The following is a 21,418-nucleotide window of genomic DNA, read 5'->3' as shown; positions in this document are numbered from 1 at the left end:
CTTAAGAAAATAACCCAACCAAACAAAGCCATAAAAATCACTCTTAAAATTTATACGTGTGTGTGTGTGTGTGTGTGTGTGTGTGTGTGTGTGTGTGCGCGCGCCACGGACACATATCCCAGGGCTACACTGGTACCATCAGACCCCTTTTCAGAAGGTGGGTGGACTGTCATGTTGTTTCTGCTGTCTGGCCTAGAGAACAAGCTAATTAGTCCATCTATTGCTGGGATTTCCACTGCCATCACCGTCACCATCACATCATTCACATCGTAGGCCAGGCTCCTTCCCCTCCCCTCTTAAGCCTCCTGCTCCTGGACAAGGCTGCTCTCAGCACTCAGCAAACACCTAATGAATGCTAAGCCATCACTGTTGTACTCGTTTGCATTTGCTGAGGGTTCCTTAACTTTATGAGTGAGGCGGTGTTTGATTCATTAGCCCTCTCAGAACTCTGTGTTCCTCCTGGTTAATTTATTGAGGACCGTCTGATCTCAGCCACTTGGGTATTTATCTGTCAGTAGATTTATAAGGGGAACTCTGGACATGCAGCATCACCGGAAATACAAGAGGTGACCTCCGAACTGCTATAGAACCTACAAGGAGACTCCGAGCTTCCTTTACAGGAATCTACTAATGTGCCCCCACCCCCACCCCCAGTATAAAGATAAAAATCTAATTCATATTGAAGTATAATGAAGCAACTGCATTCCTCAAAGTATTCTGGGTCTTTCTTCCCTGCCCTGAGCAGCCATTGTGCTCTGAACACACGGCCTGCTGTAAAATCACAAAGCTAAACCAGCACTTAGAAATCTTAGCTTCCTCCCTTTCCTTCAAGGTAAGAAATGAAGACGACCGACCTTGATCGATGTTTGTGTCTGAGGGTAGTATAACATCTAATGGAGACAGAGACAGGATAGTACTGTGTGCCCTTGGGTTATAACTTACTCATTTGTTGAGGTAAGAGAGATCATTTCTAAGGGTTTGTCTTTCTGTGTATGCCTGTGTGTGTGTGTGTGTGTGTGTGTGTGTGTGTGTGTGTGTGTGTGTGTGTGTGAGAGAGAGAGAGAGAGAGAGAGAGAGAGAGAGCGCTTTCTTGCTTGCTCTCTCTCTTCCTCCTCCTCCTCCTTTTTCTTTTTTCTTCTTCTGCCTCTTATCCCAGTGGCACATGCCACTGTCTCTGAAGTGTTACTGCTTGTTTAATGTGTTTGTGTGAGTGCCTGTATACATGTATGTTTACTGAGTACATACATGCCTGGTACCCAAAGAGGCAAGGGAGGGCATGGATCTCCTGGGACTGGAGTTGTAGGTGTTTATGAGCCACTGGATGTGGATGCTGGACTCGAACCCCAGTCTTCTGCAAGAACGGTGAGTGCTTTAACCACCGAGCAACTCCCCAGCTCCCTTCAGTTCCGAGAGTCTCACTCTTCCTAATGCTGTGACCCTCTAATGCAGCTCCTCATGTTGTGGTGCCCTCCCAATAACAGCATTTCTTTGCTTCTTCATGTTCATAACTGTGACTTTGCTGCCGTTATGAATTATAATGTAAATATCTGAAATGTGACCCCTGTGGGGTCAAGACCCACAGGTTGAGAAACGATGCTCTGGTGATTTGGGATTTAGAAGTCTGTAGGCTTGTGGGCAGCTCTTTTCCAACTAAAGATTTAATCCCCCTTTGGTTAAGGGGATATAAAGGCCTTTGGGAGCTGTGAGGGATAGGCATGTGGGCCTTTTTGCTGTGAGTTCAAGGTCACCACTCCCCCTCAAAACTGTTAGATTTTACTCTTCAGTATGAGGCAAACTAACCTTGGGTCTCTCTTGCTCAGACCACTAGAACTTCCCTCTTCTCCTTTCTCCTTAAAGCCCATCCCAAGCCCTTTCAGTTAGCCCTGAACACACTTCCTGTGCACAACTCCGCTCTCTCACCCACTCAGCATTCATTCTGGACTCATGCATTTCAGGCTGGCTTTGAACTCTCTGTATATAGCTAGTGATGACTTTGAAGTTCTTACTCTCCTGCCTCCAGCTCTAAAATGCTGCTATCACAGGTACGAGCCACCACACCCATCCTGTGCTGTGCTCCAGACTGAACTCAGGACTTCTGCATGCTAGGCCAGCATTCTACCAATGAGGCTCCATTTCCAGCCCTACTCAGCTCCCAGTTACCTTCACATTGCAGCTGTGCTCCCATGCTTCCAGATCACGCGTGGAGCTGCTACAAACACGGGAGACACTTTGCTAAACTCTCGGCTTCTGTCCACTCCCTCCCTCTGGGATCTCAGAGTCCTGTGGCATCACTGGACTGAGGGAGTCACCTGGAGGAGGTCACCGTGGAGCCACTGATGGACCCTTCACTCTCTCTTGCTTGTGGTCTCTTTGAAGGGCTGATGGAACCATCCTATGTGGGCGCATCCCACGTGGATGCTTCACGGTCCCTTCCGCTCTCCTCACATTCAGCACAGCCACATAGGTAGATGACAGCAAGGGTGGAGGGCAATGTGCACCTCCTCACTACTGGCTGACCTGAGCACCGTCATGTGACACCATTCCCTGGGCCTGAGGTAGAATGTGTTCAGGTGTCCTCTAGTGCGTGTGTGTACGTGTCTTCATATGTGCTGGAGTGCTCGTGTATGTGGATGTAGGTGCATGTATGCATGTGTTCATGTGTATTCATGCATATGGAGGCCAGAAATCAACCTCAGATTACTTCTCAAGGGCCATCCCTCTTGTTCTTTGGAACAGGGTCTCCTCCTAGCCTGAAACAAGCCAGGAGAGCTAGGTTGGCTGGCCAGCAAGCCCCAGGACCCCCCTGGCTCTTTCCCCATAGTCTAGGATTACGAGGGACTGCTACCATGCCTAGATATTTTAGGTGTTAGGGACTGAACTCAGGTCCTCCTGCTTGTGTGGAAGCATGTTACCTACGGAAGCCATCTCTACAGCTCCAACTTTTAAAGTTTCTATGCATCCAGAGAGTTACTAACACATAGAGTAAGAAAATATTTGCAAATTATGTCTGCTAGAAGGTTAATATCCTAAATACCTAAGGAGTTTCTATTACTTCATAGCAAAACACCCTTAACAAACCCCATTTAAAAATAGGCAAAGGATCTAGGTAGATATTTCCTAAAGACTGGCAGAGATCGAATGTGGAGGGATGGGGGGAAGAGGTGTATTTGATGTACTATTTGGGGTACAAGGACAGAAAAGTAACCCAGAGGGGAAAAAAGCACCAGAGTTGAAAAATGAATGTTCTAGAGACAGGCGCTGCTGGGCACACTAGGATTTTCCAACACTGTGATTCCCCGGCCAAAGGCCCCGAGGGATCCTGCTTTAATGTCTCCATGCACGAGCAGCCAGGAGAGTCCCTAAGTGCCCAGGAGTAACAAGGGAGCCAATCTCATGGTTTCTTGCACACACCTGTGTCTGCCCAGATACAGAATCCTCCCTGCCTTTGGCACCCTCATCGCCCACACTAGCTGTAAATGACTTCTGTTTATCTATCGCCCCAAATGAAACCCAGCCGTGCTCCACGGTGACTCATGGCCCACTGCAGGTTTCAAGAGCATCTGCAAAAGCAAATGGAACAAGGGACCAGTGAAAGGCTCTGGCCGTGAGGGGACTGCCTGTCAGCATGGAGCGCTGAGGGTGGGCTGAAGACCCAGGCTCAGCCTGATGTTATCTATGATGTCTTGTCTCTAGGGGCTGCTGATGTTCTCTGTCTCTGTGTCTCTGTCTCTGTGTCTCTGTCTCTCTCGTATATATGTGTGCATGCGTGTGTGTGTATGTGTGTGTGTGTGTGTACATGTACCTACAGAGACCAGGTCAACCTGGGGTGTTGTTCAGGCACATCTGCCTTGTGTTTCGAGACACAGTCTCTCATCAGCTTGGAACTCGCCAAGAAAACTAGACTGGCAGACCAGTGAATCCCAGGGTCCATCTGTCTCGGCCTCCTTGGTTCCAGGATTTTGAGAGTATGTTACCGTGCCTAGCTTTTTCACAGAGTTTAGAGATTTAATGTTTATGGCAAGTGCTTTATTATTGGCTTCGTCTCCAACTCTGAGGCTGATGTTCTCTGAATACTCGCTGGCCACAGTTTCCTCTTCAGCACGTGCAGTGGCGAGGCAAGCAAGTGTTCCCAGTGGCCTCCTCATTCCAGCTGTCAGCTGTGCTTACACTAGGACACCCAGGGTCATTAGAAACAGAGCTAGGGTGGCGGCTGGAGGCTTGGCTCAGAGGACAGGAACTTGCATGAGAGCCTGTGTGGGACTCCTCAGCACACACTGAAGATGCAGGGTGGGAATGGCACCCCAGGGCAAGCAGGCAAGCCAGATCAGTGAGCTCTGAATTCAGGGAAAGACCCTGGCTTAGTGAATAAAGTGGAGAGGGAGGGAGGGAGGAAGACACCGAATTTCAACCTTTGCCCTCCACATGCAAGTCTACACATGTGTGCATTCCTTCATGCATGCACACATGCAAACCACACAATGCTGCCCATACAAACACAAACACAAAAGCATGAAAGAGATACCCACCTCTCTCAGTGTTGGCTTGCCAATGAAGAAGTCTGTGTTTTTGCTGCTTTTAGGAGGGTTGAACTTGGGGTTCAGGAAAGCACATCCATTCGCGATGGCTTCCAGGGGAGCTGGACCTTCATAAGGGAATCCAAGCCCAACAAAAAGCTGTAAGACAGGAAAAGACATCACATGAAGATACCAGTCACGACTGTCCCTCAGCTTCTGCGGTCTGTCTGTGTGTCTGCCTCTGAAGTTCTGCAGGGTTCTTAGACCTCCAGGTTGGTGACTTGCAACAAAGTGAAGGGGCATATACTGGATATGCAGAATAACATGTGCAAGGGCCTGCAAAGGAACTTGCCTTGTTCCCATCTCCTTTTCTGATATGAAAGAAAATGTTGGGGGCTGAGGGGCAGGGAGGGTGAGAGTGTAAAACGAAATCAACAATAAAACCCAGGACCCAACAGTTGTCTTTCTGTCACTCAGCAGGCGACATAACTGGAACAACACTTGCTTAACTAAACAGAAGGTTTCTTCACTCAAGCAGGGAACAACGGGCTCTTTCAGGGACTCTGGGGGCCAGGGACAGAAAGGTCACTTGGCGGTTTGATTACAGTTGAAATGAAACTGCTTTCGAACTTGGGAGGTCAGTAAACACAGGTTTGATGACAGCATTCTCACTGGGGACACCATTCGCTGGCTGGTTTTGTTTTTTTCCTCTGTGGGAGCAGAGGTTTCAAGTCTGTAATTTCTCAGCTTCCCTCCCCAGCTAGCAAAACCTCAAGTTTCCCTAGATGGACGGTAGATGGCAGCAGAAACAAGCTAAAAGTCCTTAGAAAGCCCACAGCGGCCTGAAGCTGCGGGACAAAGGGATGCTCCAGTAAGGATCTGTAGGATGAAAAAAAACCCGCAAGTGTCTGGGTATACCAGGTGTGGGCGACACTGCCGTGAGTGGTGGTCACCAGGCGGGGTCTAATCCTGGTTCTCTCTGCCCACATGCAGAAGCCAAGTCTGAAACACATTAAGTGACCAGGAGACATGGGTGTTGCATGCCTGGGTGGAGTGGGGTAGGGTGGAGGATGCTGGGATTCCATGTGTCCTCATGTTCAGAATTACCCAGGCCACTTTCACTAAGGAATGTCACCATTCTGGCTGGAGTGGAGATATTTTAGAGCTAAAGAGACATTAGTGCTCCTCCCTTTGGTGACCTGACATAGAAACCAGGAGTCCCATAGAACTGGGATTTCTCCTGAGTCTCACTCTGGGAGAAGGGATGCCTGGTGCTGACCTGGCAGGGGTGTGGGTGGTGGGGAACATGAACATGGAATGACTTGTCTCTCTCAGGAAGAGATTTCACAGAGTTCTGAGAACTTGTCAGGAGAGACTGGAGCTGAGGCCCTGATGTATCAGTGATGACTGTGCCCATCCTTTGACATAGTTATGAATACCTCTTGTCCCCTGCTTAAACCCAAGTGCTGTGTCAAACTCAGATGGACCTGGGAGTCACCAGACCTCTTTCTTTGTTTCTCCCCAATGTGGCCACAATAGTAACTCCCCCTGCTCTTCACTCTCACTGACCTCTTTAACTGACCAGTTGAAGGGCTGAACCTACGTAGCGTGTTAGGGCTGCCAGGGCCCAGGTCTGACCCTAACAGCCCTCTAACAGCTGGGAACATGGACTGCACCAGGCACTTCAGCACTTTTCAACTCTAAGAACATGCTAGTCGATACAGACTGGGTCTTGGCAGGTTTAAGGAGAGCTGCTGGAGCCCCGAGTATTTCTTGACTTCTGAACATCAGGTCTACCAAGGAATGCTGATAGCCTCAACTCTACACTGTCATAAACCACCCTGGGAGAGACGGAAACAGCACATGCTTATCCATTTAAACAGAGAGTCCTGGTGTGTGTGTGTGTGTGTGTGTGTGTGTGTGTGTGCGCGTGCGCATGTGTGTGCGTGTGTGTGTGTGATTCTCTCCTTTAGCTCAACCAATCTGAATCTACTAATTAAAGGGTGAGAAGCTATTGCTTGATGAACTGAAATGTGACCTAAGCTTAATTATATCTGGATAATAATTTGCACCAACTCCTAGGCCCTTCTAGCACAGAGTATCTCAGTACACACAAACACTTTAGGGGTCTAGGGAGACAGCACAGTGGACAAATAAGTGCTTGCTCTGCAAGCATCAGAAACCTGGACTCAGATCCCCAGAGCCCCCACAGAGCTGGTTGCAGTAGCACATATCTGCAATCCCAGGCTCCTACAGTGTGATGGGGGAATCCTTAGGTCCCGAAGATCAGCTAGTTGGGCGTATGCAATGGTGAACAGTTTCAAAGAAGGTTGGAGGGGAGAACGAATACCTGAAGTTTTTGTCTGATGGTCACATGCATAGTGTGGCATTTATGCAGCTGTGCTCATATATATGAACACACACACACACACACACACACACACACACACACACTGTATGCATATACATATACAGTAATAAACACTTTGCACCAACTCCACAAGCCTCAGTCACCATCTTGCAGGCAAAAGCCACACCATTTCCTAGCAATAAGTTTTCTTGTCACACCAGTTAAGGTGTCATGCACTGGCGCATGCCCTTGAAACACTGAAATAAGCAGTTTTCTGTCAGCTGACAATAAGCAATTTTCCCTTAGTTCCTGTGTACTCAGGACCTGTGACATCACAATGGAGCACATGTGTGAAGAGTTGGATGAGTGTAGTCTAGGTAGAGAGAACTCAGCCTTTCCAGTCTAACGGTTCTGCCTGCTTACAGTCTTGCCACTCACCTCAACACGCCACCTTGCCCTTTCTCTTGATCCAACACTGTGTCTGTTCACAGCCCTCTCTCCCTCCCTTCCTTCCCCAACCTCTGTCTCTCATCTCTTTTTTTCCTGAGGATCCCATATTTATTTATACTCCATCCTATAAATTTCTTTACCACAGAAGGGAGAGACACAAGACGAGAAGGCATCCAGGACTGGGGAGAGCCTGGTAACAGGACTTGGACTCAAGTTTGAATCCTCTGCACTCAGGTAAAAATCTGGCTGTGGTCACATGCTCCTGTAACCCCAGTATTATGTGGGGTGGAAACAGGAAGATGTTGGGGCTCGCTGGTCTCCAGTCTAGCTCCAGGTTCAATTAGAGACCCTGCCTCAGGGGAATAAGGCAGAGCATTATAGAGCAGGACACCTGCTGTTCCTCCAGCCTCGGCTCAAATTCACACGGGTGTACACACCTGCATACATGTGTGTGCACGTACATACACATACAAAAACTGGGGGAAAGAAACCATTCAGGTGCTAAGGTTCAATAATTCCAGGGGAAAATGGCCATATCGCATGGAATTAAGTCTGCTCTTCAGAAGGCCAGAATATAACAGGGATCTTCTAGATGACAGCCATCTCCATGGCCACAACTCCAATTCCACTAGTGAGTGTTTCTAAGTAGAAGGATCACACGCTCCAAAATTAAAAATCATGACAAGGAAGATCAGACAAAGGAGCACATGTTTTATTCATAGCAAGGATTGGGGCACCCTGACACAGTCACTGAGATATTTTTCTCTGTTTTGAAAGGAAAAAAAATTGTTTTAACCCTTAAGTGAGCCAATGAAGATTCTTTTAACCACTCCTGGGCTAGTTCAGTTTCATTCACATCTATTATGTATGCATGTGGTCCTGTGCAGGTGTGTACATGTGTGTGTGGAGGTCAGAGGTCAACCTTGGATGTTTTTCTCAGTTGTTCTCCACTGTTTTCTGTGACAAGGTCTCTCTACTTGGGCTAGGCTGGTTGGCCAGTGAGCCCCAGTGATCCACTGGCCTCCCTCTCCCCGAGTGCTGGGATTAGAAGTGATAACCACTACATCCAGTGTTTTAGATGTGGATTTTGGGGATAAAACACACGTCTTCATGCTTGGGGGACAAACACTTTACCAACAGTTATCTCAGCCTCAGGCATTTGAATTAATTATTATGTAGTGGTAATTAAACCCAGGGGCTCATATACAGGGGAAATACTATATTACACACCTTTATACCTATGTGTATATACATACACACCTACATATACAAGAAGTGGGCAGAAAAAAAAAACATTCAAATACTAAGGTCTAACTCTTCCAGGGAAAACTGGCCATACAGTATGGGCATAAATCTGGTCTTTAGAAGGCCAAAGTCTAGCAAGAATATTACATTCCACCCCAGTACTGGCCAATTTTAATGGGGAAACACCAAGAATAATGAAATATTGGACACACATAAACTTAGTGTGTACTTTTCTGATCATTATTAATTAGCCAGTGTGGGAAGATCAGGAGGGAATTTGAGCAATGAATTAACCTGTTTGTGCCCCCAAATTGATTACTGGTCAAAGGCTCTGGCAATGAGATGATTATGCAGCCATGAAGACTAGAATTCAAGTTCTGGCGCTACCATTTCCTCATTTGGTAACCATGGCAATTGCCCCGGTATACGGATTCTTGAGGCTCATCTGTAGTCTAAAACCTTAGCTAAAGAAACACAAGCACTGTCTTCTTAGGAGCAAAAAGCAGATGCGTTTTGTTCTGGAACTGTTGTGAGGATTGAAGGAGATATTTTGTAGAAATACTCAATTTTCTCAGGCTTGGTGCTAGTAACCATTTGAGAAATAGTTCCTCAAGTTCAGATCCAGTTGCAGTTTCATACAGCTGAACACTACCTATGCTCTTCTGTCACACAGGTGGAGGTGAGGTGTATGTGGACTGCTTGCTAAAAGTAACAACTTTACCCCTTTGATGTGGTTTATGAGTTCTCACCCTCCCTCCTTCTCCCCTTTTCCCTCCCTCCCCCTTCTCTCTCCCTCCCTCCTTCTCTCCCTCCCTCCCTCACTTTCCCTCCCTCCCTCCCTCCCTCCCTCCTTCTCTCCTTCTCAAAGAGATCTGCCTGTTGCTGCCTCCTGAGTGCTGGGATTAAGGGGGTGTGCTACTATGCCTGCCAGCCAGTTCTCACACTTCATATACTACAAAACTACCAGAAGAGAGATAGAGAGAGAAGGCAGCGTGCCGTGACTTCCAGATGGAAAGGCCAGTCCTAGAACTGTAAGCTATTGTTAAGCCTTCCCTTTTGTTCTCGATACAGTAGCAGGGTAACAATCTACTTCTAGGAAAAGGTATTCCCTTCATATCTCTAAAAAAGAATCTCTGCAACAGCTGCATGTGATGGTCAGTTTTAATTGCCACCTTGATACAACCTAGAATTACCTGGGAAGGGAGGGGTCTCAATGAGCAATTGTCTAATGGACTCTGGGCATGTCTGAGGGGACTGTCTTGATTGCCTTAATTGATGTGGGAAGATCTAGCCTAAAAGTGGGCAGCACCATTTCCTGGGTTTGGACCTGGGAAGAATGGAAAAAGCACGAGAAGTGTGTGCATTTATTTTGCCTCTGCTCTTTGGTGGTGTATTCCTTACTTTTCTGTTGCTGTGACAAAATAGTCTTGAGAAAAAGCAAGTTAGAGCAAGAAAGGCTTATTTGGCTTATAGTTCCAGAAAAGGATACAGTCTATCATGACAGGGAAAACATGTTGGCAGGAGTGTGAGGATGGCCCGGCATACAAAAGACAGACACACAGAAAGATGTACATACAGACACAGACAGACAGACAGACAGACATACATACAGACACACAGAAAGATGTACATACAGACACAGACAGACAGACAGACAGACATACAGACACACAGAAAGATGTACATACAGACACAGACAGACAGACAGACATACAGACAGACACACAGAAAGATGTGCATACACAGACAGACAGACAGACATACAGACACACAGAAAGATGTACATACAGACACAGACAGACAGACAGACATACATACAGACAGACACACAGAAAGATGTGCATACACAGACAGACAGACAGACAGACAGACACACACACACACACGCGCGCGCGCACACACACACACACACACACACACACACACACACACACACACACACCAGCAAGTGGGGCCAGTGATATACTTCCTTCAGTGAGGCTCCTTTTAAAGGAGGTTCCATCATCTTCCTAAACATCACCAAGTACTAAACACAGAAGCTCTGGGGATAGTTTGCATTTAAAGTCCAACAGATACAATGTGACCAGCCGCCTTGACTTCTCTGCAGTGATCGACTGTAGCCTGAAACTGTAAGCCAGAGAGGCCCTTATCCCCCTAAGCTCTCCCAGGTAGCCTTCTGTAAGGGTGTTTTATTACAGAAGTGGAAGGAAACAAGAACATCTGGAAGTGAAGGAAGCAATTTCTTTATCCTGAAAGATGACACTTTTCATTTAGCTTGAAGGGTCCCTCTTCTCATGCACCTGATACTGAAGGAAGTAAACAGTGGCTGAGTTCCTCATCCTCTTGGCTCTGTACTCAACCTACAAAGCCTCTATTTGAAACTGTTTTGGGCTGTCCAGGAAGAAGCTACAATGGCCAAGTGACAACAGGACTTACAGCAGCACCTGGTTCAGCATTAGCAACCGGCCAAACTGGCCACTAACCAGCACTTCCTAGAGACTGGGTTCCTGGGGCGGATGCCTGATTTTTTCCAGCAACCTTAGTGTCTGATCAGAGATGAAACGAACCAGACCACAAACACCGGCATCAAATTCAAAAGCTACACATTTTTGCCATTTGAAAGCCCTAATACTAAATCAAATAAATGCATTACACTCTGTATGTCAATTGGTCTAGAGATGGGAAGCAACCAGTTTTTACAACATCCCTGCTAACTGACCTATGCTGTAGCTCAGGAATAATCTGGATTTCTGATTTTTCAGATTTGGTATGATCATCTTGTATGCAAAAGCCAGGCATGGAAAAGGACACCTGTGAGAACCTGAAAGTTCCTCGGAGCCCTCAAGAGTTCCTTGGCACCTGGTTCTAGAGCTGATGAACCTTATCCCTTTGTGAAGGTTAGCTTTATCACAACCTAGAATCACCTGGGAAGAAAGTCTCACTGAGGGATTGTGTAGATCAGGTAGGCCTGAGGGGATTATATTCGTCATGTTAACTCATGTGAAAGACCCATCCACCATGGGTGGCATCATTCCCTGGGCAGGGCATGGAGAACTGTGTAAATGTGAGGAAAGACGACTGAATACAAGCAAGCATTTACTACTTGTTGTTCTCTGTTAACTATGGATGTAGCTGCTGCCTTGACTTCCTCACAGTGTGGACCATAACCTAATACTGCGATCCAAATAAACATTCTTCTCCCTTAAATTTCTTCTGTTGGGTATTTCATTACGACAAAAGTAATAAAATTAAGATACTACATTAGGTAGAAAGCCTGAGGCCTGCCTGGCCCACACAAGAAGTTGCTTACAAAAAAGGTTTTTTTTTTTGTTGTTGTTGTTGTTGTCAATATGTTTAGTAATGGGTTTAGTATGGGTTGATGTCAAAATTGTGTTAGTCTGTAAGCATGCCTGTGAGTAAGTTAATTGGTATGGAAAAACCAGCCCACTATGGGCAGTACCATTCCTTAGGCAGAAGACCTGAAGTATATGACACTGGAAAAATTGAGTTGAGAACAAATAAGCAAGCAATTGAGCATGATATATTTATTTGTCTGTTCTTGAGTTATAGATGTGTTATTACCAGTTATTACTAGCCGCCTCAATGGATTATGACCTGGAATTGTAAGCTGAAATAAACCCCTTTGTCAGAATATGTTGTCATAGCAACAGAAATGAAACCCAGTCAAAATTCGGGGAGGGGGAGGCCAAGAGTTAGCTGGGGTTTGGGGCTGCAGTTAGGCACAGAGGAAAGACTGTGGAGTAAAGCACACGCTCTACATTGGTCACAGCTGTTTGTGTCTTGCTGCGATGACGTGGGGAAGAACTAGGATCCTCCTGGGTCACCTAAGTCATGGAGGGAAGAATGGAAGAATAGTGGGGCATGCTGGGAAATGAGGGTATGAACAGCAGCTTCCCCGCTAGGCTACAGTTAGAATCTGTCCTTGACTACAGAAACGACAATACTCAGTTTGTCTAGAGATACCCTTCCACTGGCGAGTGGGATGTGGAAACTCGATATTCATTATGGTCCATTAATAAGAACAACCCAAGGGGGAAGGTGGGAAAAGGTAATGAAGTTAAACTAGGAAGGGAGGCTGGTGATGTTGAGTGCTTGCCTAATGTGTGTGAGGCCCTGGGCTTGATCCCCATCACCACGTAAACAGGCGGGGAAAGTGCATTCCAGTAATCCCTGCATCCAGAAGGTGGAGGTAAGAGTGCATTCCAGTAATCCCTGTATTCAGAAGGTGGAGGTACGAGGATCAGAAGTTCAAACTCATCCCTGCCTACTTGGTAAGTTTGAGACCAGCCTGGGCTATATGAGACCCTGCCTCAACAGACAGACAGACAAGCAAACTAGGAAGGTGAAGAAAAGCCATATTAGAGATGGAGATGGAGAATGAAATCAAAATGTAAAATATGCAAAAGTGTAAAAAGTGAGGCAAGATACACAGGCCCCAACTCCTCTTCCAGAGTTTGACAGACGAAATGATCTGACTGCATTTTTTAGATAATAAGTTCATCAAAATGTAAGCTCTGTTAGGGAAAGCTTCTAGATTATTACAGCCCACTTCTCAATGCTTTAAGCCCCAATTTTCATTTATTCCAACATCCCTGTCTTCTGAGGCCAGGGCTCCGAGTGGCATGCTAAGACAGAGTTCTAGCCCAGGGTGCTCTGGGCTAGAAGCAGAGTTTCAAAGATGGCTTATCGGCTTCGGAGGCAGCTTAGTGGGCGCATGCTTGCCCTAGCACGCACTAGGCATTGAGTTCAACCCCCGACACTGAAGGAGCCAAAACAAAGCAATACCCAAACTCAGAGATGGCTCATTAACAAAAATAATGAGCCCCAAAGTGACTGAACACCAGCCATTTTTTATCTCTGAAGGCCTTGGAGAGAGAAGACTAGGCTTGCTCCCCTCTTTACAGCCATTTCTCCTTGGCAGCTCCCGTTCTTAACTTCCAACATGGATGCCGAAGAAATTGCTTTAAATTGCTCAGTGGCACTGAAGAAGGAATTAGAAGCCGGAAATGATGTGAACACAAGGCCAGCTCTTGTGTCACATTTCCAAACTCTGCATTCCTTCATCTCAGTCGCCTACGGCTGGGCTCTCAATGAAGGGGAGTCTTGGCCATAGACCACCTTGGGTTCCTCTTATCTACTAACAATTTGAGTTACAACTCCACATGGAGTGGTTTAACATATTCGTTAAGATTTATTTGTATCTTAAATTATGCGCTGTGCTCTCTCTTTCTGTGTGTGTGTGTGTGTGTGTGTGTGTGTGTGTGTGTGTGTGTTTACACATGAGTGTAGGAGCCCATGGAGGCCAGAGGCATCAGATCCCTTGGAGCTGGAGTTAAAAGTAGCCCAACCTGGGTGCTGGGAACAGAACTTGGGGCCTCTGGAAAGGCAGCAAGTGCGCCTCACTGAGAGCCATCTCTCCAGCACTAATAAATTCACATTAGAGAAACGGGTGTTAAATAATTCTAACTGGAGCAACGTGTGAGGCACTAGTTTTAAATTAATTACTTAAAAAGTTGCTTGTGTGTGTGTGTGTGTGTGTGTGTGTGTGTGTACCTGTTTATCTCTGTACCATGTATTTCTAGCATCTACAGAGTCTATAAGGGCATTAGATCTTTTAGAACTGGAGTTAGACACAGTTGGGCCTGCTACAGGTACTCAAAACTGAGACCTGGTCCTTTGTAAGAGCAGTATGTGCTCTTAACCATTGAGCCATTTCTCCAGTTCCAACACCTGCTTTTTTTTTGTTTTTAGGACTATATATGTGGGGTTGGGGATTTATCTCAGTGGTAGAGCGCTTGCCTAGCAAGCCCAAGGCCCTGGGTTTGGTCCTCAGCTCTGAAGAAAAAAAAAAAAGAAAAAAAAGAAAAAAAGAATATATGTATATGTGTGTATATATCTATCTCTATCCATCCATCCATCCATCCATCCATCCATCCATCTATCTATCTATCTATCTATCTATCTATCTATCTATCTATCTATCTGAGCATGAGCTTCTCATGATCAAGAACTAAGCCACACTCTTGGCTTTGTGGTCTATTCCAACATCATAGCTGGGTCCTAGAGGCTTTTTTTCTTGCATTCCTCCAGACAGGATGGGCTTCAGTTTTGGCCCATTTCTCATTCTCTGACAAGGTAAATGGATGGTAGGCAAATGAGGGTTCTTTGGAAATTTGCAAGGCTGAGAGAGACATTCACAGGGTCGGGCTAATAGAAGCATGCAAGACGGTAATGACACGCTGTGCAGCAGCTCTGCCCTGGTGTTATTTTAAAGGAACTTGAACTTTCCGGAGGATTGCACCAAAGAAAAGTGAAACGAGGCAAATGGCAGAAAATAGAATTGCTGCTGAGAAGGGGCTGGGACATCCTGAGGACTCGAAAATGTCAAACTACGAAAAAACCCGTGGCGACGACCGGAAGAGAGCGGTGAAACTGGGGCACTCCTTGCTCATATACCTAAGCAGTCATCAGGCGACCTTTTAAGGAATTAGAAGTCCTCAGGAAATAAAACCCAGTGTTTGGACAAAGAGTTAAAATAACTGATCAAAATATTTTATCCCTGGAATCACACAAATGACCTGGGGGCAAAAAGACTCAATTGTGTTTACAGACTGAGAAACTGAGACAAAAACCAGAGAGTTATCCTTTTACCTGGTGAACAGGCACCGACTCTGTAAGAGGCTTGCACTGTGGTGTGTGTGGTGTGAGTATGAGTGTGGGTGCGCTCATGCCACCGCATGGAAGTGGGGGGGGGGTCACAGGACAGTTTTGGGGAGGTGAGAATCAAACTCAGATCCTCAGGCATCACGCAGCCTGTTGAGCCCATGCCAGCTCCCACTCAGTCCATCTTTCAAAAGTCTGTGTGTGGCCCAGCATGGTGACATATGCTTTTAATCTCAGCACTCAGGAGGGAGAGGCAAGAGGCAGAGGCAAGTGGATCTCTGTGAGTTCAAGGCCAACCTAGTTTACATAGTAAGTTCCAGGACAGCCAGGGCTGTTACACAGAGAAACTCTGTCTCAGGAACAAAACCACACAAGTACATAAACAAAATAAAAAACCTTTGTGTGTGTGTGTGTGTGTGTGTGTGTGTGTGCGTGCACACTCGCGAGTGCGCACAGGTATACAAGTCTAGAGGTCAGAGGACAGCCTTAGGTGTCAGTCCTCCCTTTTTGTTTGAGAAAGAACCACATGCTCACTACAGCATACACTAGCTGGTCTCGTCTGTTTAGCTTCTGGAGATTCTCCTGTTTCTGCCTCCCATCTTCCTGGGATTATAGATGTGTGCTGTCACATCTGGCTTCAGGTGGGTCTTCAGGACCCAAACTCTTCACGGTTCCGGGTTGAACGCTTGACTCTGAGTCATCTCTTTAGCCTCACCACTAAGTGTTAAGTGCAGGTGTTTATGGAGATGGTAGGCCAAAGGCCCAGCCGAGCTTGCATTGCCAATCAGTAAGCACCAGGAGTTGGAGCCTTCTCCATGACTGGATCTCAGTTTACTGTGGGAAGCCCAACTGTGTAGAGTCCACAGTGGTGTTTGCTCCGATCTCCCCAAAGCTATTGCCAAATGCACCTTCTAAAAATAAAGTCTTGGGCTGGAGAAACACTTTAGTCAGTGAAGTGCTCAGGATTAAACCTGCATTCACCCCCCAGAACCCACATAAAGTAAGTGGCATAGTAACGCATGCTCAGAACCCTAACGCTGGGAGGCAGAGTCAGGCAGAGCTGCTGTGCTCACCGTCCAGCTAGCCTAGCGTATTGGGTGAGCTCAAGGCCAGTAAGGAATCCTGTCCAAAACAAAACAAAACGCCAAAAATAATCAAAATCCAAGATGTAGGTTTGAAAAAGAGCTCAGCAGTTGAGAGTTCTTACTGCTTTTGTAGAAGGCCTGGGCTAATTCCTAGCACCCACACTGTGGTTCTCCTGACTCCTCTGACCCCAAAGTTTCTGCACATGGTACACATACACTACTCAGGCACATGTACACACATGTAAAATAAAATATAAACCTCATAAGGTCGACAGTACCTGGGAAATGATACCCAAGGTTGACCTGTGGCCTCAATAAGGATGCACACACATGTGCACATACACATACACTCGTGTACAAACACACACACACACACACACACACACACACACACACACGTATGCAAATAATCCTCCGGGCTCGTCCAACCACCCATGTCATAGATGTTTGACCCTACCCACACCTGTGACAGTCAGACCCCATCTCCTTATCGAACGTCATATTCTAATACCAAATTTAGGTAAATTGGATTTCTTTCTTTCCTGAATATGCCACTGGCCCCTTGGCTCCCTGAATCTGGATCCTTGCGGCTCACAGGGAAGGTGGTTTCACACCGTGGCCACCTCGCAGGTCATCCACAACCGTCTGCAGTGCTCTTGGGTTAACAGCACTTTGTCCGCATCTGAGGAAGGGTGTGAGGACGGCACGTCAGGGCCCTGGTTCCTTGAGCCACAGTGGCACCTGTGATGTCTGCTACCCTATCAGAGGCCATCCCTGGAGCAAGGTCATCCCTGACCTTCCCTTCCCACTCACAGCTCCTCACTTGTCACTCAGCACAAGACAAGTCTTCCATAAACAGGGTTGTTAAATTTGATTTCTTGGGTTCCAGGGGATAGAACCCAAAGCCTTGCACATGTCAGGCAAATGCTACCATTAATTTATGTATGTATGTATGTGTGCATGTATATATGTATATAAACTATAAACTATATCTTTTAATTGCAAAAACATTTTGAATAAAATCAATGAACTCACAGCAGCCACAATTTATAATTTATTAACTTTTTTTTTTCAGTAACTGCTCGAGAACAGCACTGCCTGGTTATTGCTTAAAGCTTAGACAGGAATTCCTAGGTGTGTAAAAGACTCCTTACATATCTGAGGGAACTCCTGATCCTTGCCTGTCAGTCCCAGGTACGGAGATTACAGACACGTTCTATCATGTCCAGCCTGGACCATTCTCCTTTAGAACCAATAAACATACATTTGAAACACAAAACCACACGTAAAGGTCTTTAATTGTAAAGTGTTCACAAATGCCCAGGAAACCTTATAGCTAGGCCAACCCAAGTTAATGTTTCTATGGAGTCATTACCTGAATTATTTTAACAAATAATAATAGTAAAGCTTGAGACACTAAAGCATAACTCACATCTGGTTGTGTATGTGTGTATGTGTGTGTTTGTGTTTCTGGGCAAGCACTGAGTTATAGCCCTAACCTATTGCCTAAAAGTTCTATTGTACCATGAAACAAAAGCTCGAAAGACTCTGATCCCATTTTCAATGCTAGGGGAAAACAACCCCATAAATCCTGCGACTTGTTATGAGTCTGCTGGGAGGTTACCTTGGTTTCCCGGAGAAGAAACTGTAGGTCACGGCCGCTGAGAATGCCATGGTTTTTCACGTAACTGGGGATGTTCTTGGTACTGGAGCCGTAAACAGTGGCGTGCACTTCCATGTACGTGTGAATGATGTCCAAGTAGATCTTCTTATTCTAGAGAGCGGAGAGTAGCAGAGAGTGCATTAGTAAAACGACCGGCTCGGTAGGCCAGACCTCGTGTAAGAGCTGCAGGGCACAGAGGTGAGAATGGTTAGTGCTGAGATCTTGGCTGTGTGACACAACATTGAGGTTTATCTTAAGAGCAGTCTGGCCTAGGGATGGAGACATGGCTCAGTAGGTGAGCACGGTGGCCTGCCTGCAATCCTGGTGCTGGGGAGTCAGAGACTACGGATCCCCTCAGTAAGCAGATGAGCCAAAACCATGATCTCCGGGTTCAAGTGAGAGACTCTGTGAACAAGGATCAAGAAAGACACTGATGCCAGCCTTTGGCCTTCATAGGTGCCCACATACACATGCATATATGTGAGGGTACTGACGTGTGCTCCCACACATGCAAACCCACACACACGCATGCATACTGCAGAGACACAAACACATATGAAAATAGTAATCTGTCTGGATCCTGAGAGCAGAAATAGTCATATTTCCACTGCAACCAGAACCATGTGTGCTGTGTGCGTGCGTGCGTGTGTGCGTGTGTGTGTGTGTGAGTACACTACCATGTTTATGTATTTATATTACTATTATTATTTGACAATATATATGTATTCACACATATGGTAAAATGTTACAGAGTAACTGCAGTCATGGCCAAGTGTCTGGACGCATCATCCTGATTTTGGGAATTACTAGACCCAGTGCACTGTGGTTTTGGCTCACTCTGTTTTTTGGGAAGGAAGTGTGTGTGGTGGGGCAGGGATGAAGGCTTGGAGAAGGAGGTCAGCTGGCCTGGAATGTTAATCTCCAGGGAATAGGAACGTCCCGTTTGCCAGTAGTTCAAGTGATGATGAACCCATGCTGTCAGAGCCGCTGCCCGGTTCCCTCTGACACTGGGGAAGAGGAGGGTTTCTCTCAGGATGGACTGATGGAGACAGAGGGGTTCAGTGGGAACTCTGAGGTGCTCTGAACCAGTGGAGGGCACTCAGCCTTTTTTTTAAATCAGGGGCAGAACCACAGGTCCAGCATCTGCAGGCACAGGTTTTCAGGGTCCAAAATTGAAACCACCTGTGGCAAGGAAACAAGGTCCCTCTCACTTCCCTTTGGCGTTTGTGTGACTAAGCAGCACAAGTGGATTGTGTGTGGCCTGTCCCTCCCCACTGCTTCCTTTTGAATTTGAAGGATTCAAGCTCTGTTAGGGCACACAATTTCCCATTCTGAGTGTCTTTGTCTTTTTTTTTTTTTTTTGCCCCCACACTGGGTAAATCTAATAATAGCCAGTTTGTGACCAAAGACTGCTAAGGAGCTTGAGGGGAGGGAAGGGGGGAGGGAGAAGAAGGGGGATGGGGATAGGGATTATGGGGAATGGGGAGGGGGAAGGGGGATGGGGAGGAGAGAGGGAGAAGGGGGAAGGGGGATGGGGAGGAGAGAGGGAGAAGGGGGATGGGGGGGAGGAGGAGGAGGAGGGGGAAGGGAGAGAGGGACCCTAGCAGCCCAGAGTGCTGAGAAGTGGACTTGAACCCAAATGAAGCTGGTCTAAGCCTCTCTGTGTGCCATCCTTGTCCTGTGACGATCATACAATACTCTGACATTGGAGGAAACCTTTCCAAAGCTAAATTCAGGTTAAAATTACCTATTTTATACATTAGAGTAACAACCAGTAGTAAACAACCTTCTGACTGTGGGCCAGCTACAATAAAGCAAATGCCTGAAATGCACGCTCATGTCTGGCGTGTGTGGCTGCATGCTGCTGACCTTCTGATTTCAGGATGTGGTCCCCTCACCAAGCAAGACTGCAACCGTTTATAAGCCCCGACTTCTTACTTCACACCTGAGCCCTGTTTAGGATCATCTACCTCCTGTAAGTTAACTGGAAGGGTGCTGGGGTATGGGTTCCTGTGCTGGGCATCTAGTAAATTCTACCCAACCCCTGTGTTCTCAGAACCTCATCCCCACTCCTTTGGAAGCAGGCAAGAGGCTCCTTAACCTTGCAGACAGATTTCCCAACTGGCCAGCCTAGTGTGGTCTGCCTAGAGGAGACCCAGTCCCAGGGAAGCTAGAAGTCCCAGAGGGCCTGCTAGATCCTCTCCAACATCCGGAATATGCAATACGGAGGGCTGAAGGGTCAAAGGTCACTCGGTGTTGGAATCAGCACAGGAAACAGGGTGAATGAGAGAGCAGGAGAAACACAGAGATGGAGAATGCGGAGGTGAGGCAGAAGGAAGGGGAGGAGGAGAGAGTGAGGAAGAGGAAGGAGGAGGAAGGAAAGTTTGAGAAAGAGGAAGAATAGGAGAGGGAGGAAGAGGAGGGCAACAACGGGAGAGGAAGGAGGATTAGTGTGAGAAAAAGGGAGTCAGGGTTGGGATGCGGCTTAGTCTTAGAATACACGCTTAGCATGCACGAAGCCCTAAGTTCCTCTAGTCAGTGCATCTGGGCCACGCAATGTGGGCTTACAAACAATTCTGCTAAGCTCCTCTCGGGACCTAGCAACAGCTTACGCTATTACCTGCTGCCAGGTACAGGTGGCTTATAGAGCCCTGCTTGCTCCCCATTCCCACGTGGTCCCAGCTGGTCTCTCTCCCATTTCCTTTTTTCTGTCCTTCTCTGTTCCCCCTTCTTTGCCCTTGTGGCTCTGCTCCTGTCTGCCTCTACCCCTTCTCCAGGCCGTCATCCCCTCCCTCCCCAAGATCCCCTTTATACTGGGTCTGTTGAATGTTGTGATTTCTTAGGGGGACGCCTTGGTGTGGGCCTGCCAGGTACTCCCCAATGTATTATATTTCATAACACATAAGACACTACCTAGAAATAAACAAACAAAACCAAGCAAAGCAATGGGAAGAAACCAGTGTCCAAGCTGTAGTCAAGCCATTCCACACTTCCAAGTCTCTAGATACCCGTAACAGGAGTGGCGCTGGACACCCCAACTCTTCTCAGATCCACCCCACATTTTCACTTGAGTCGCCTCTCAGGACAGTTTGTTGGCTTTGAAGGGGGGGCTGGGAGTGGATGCGGTCATCTGTCCCTAATGCAAAAAGAGGCTTTCCTGCTTACAACCAGCTGTTGATGGGAGGCCCCAGCCGCTGCAGCAAGCCACAGCAGCAAACCGCACATGTGGTTTCATTTGAGTCTAAAGCCCCTCACGGCAGACAGATTCAAGATTAGGATCCCAGACAAGGGCCTGGGAAAGGAAGGATCTAGGGGGTCACACATGTGCAACGATCACATCTAGGAAAGGCAGGGGGCTCTCTGAAGTATTCTAAGCAAAAAGGCTTAGGCCAGGGGGAAATCTACGGAAAGGCTCAACAAATCCCAG

General features: G+C 47.0%; 1 protein-coding gene and 1 long non-coding RNA gene across 6 annotated transcripts in view; one reads left to right on the top strand and one right to left on the bottom strand.

The window, feature by feature from the left end:
- Mgat5 (alpha-1,6-mannosylglycoprotein 6-beta-N-acetylglucosaminyltransferase) overlaps positions 1–21,418 on the bottom strand; it is a 288,591-nt gene that overhangs the window by 21,566 nt on the left and 245,607 nt on the right. For all 4 annotated transcript variants that reach the window (XM_087581590.1, NM_023095.1, XM_087581591.1 and 1 more), the window contains 2 exon segments: positions 17,953–18,102; positions 4,527–4,673 (listed from right to left, as the gene is read on the bottom strand). In XM_087581590.1, the coding sequence (XP_087437716.1) occupies positions 4,527–4,673; positions 17,953–18,102 (297 nt within the window).
- On the top strand, positions 7,255–11,766 carry LOC120096239 (uncharacterized). 2 transcript variants are annotated; one of them, XR_015635867.1, is made up of 3 exons: positions 7,255–7,548; positions 9,233–9,590; positions 11,322–11,766. It is a non-coding gene; the product is annotated as an uncharacterized LOC120096239 (long non-coding RNA). The 2 variants fall into 2 exon arrangements; XR_015635868.1 differs by having other exon boundaries at positions 7,438–7,548; positions 9,428–9,590.

This window comes from Rattus norvegicus, chromosome 13, assembly GCF_021556685.1.
Source record: "Rattus norvegicus strain SHRSP/BbbUtx chromosome 13, alternate assembly SHRSP_T2T, whole genome shotgun sequence".
In the NCBI taxonomy this organism is placed as follows: domain Eukaryota; kingdom Metazoa; phylum Chordata; class Mammalia; order Rodentia; family Muridae; genus Rattus; species Rattus norvegicus.
The sequence above is the reverse complement of the archived record's forward strand: the minus strand, read 5'-3'. Positions and strand labels throughout refer to the sequence as shown.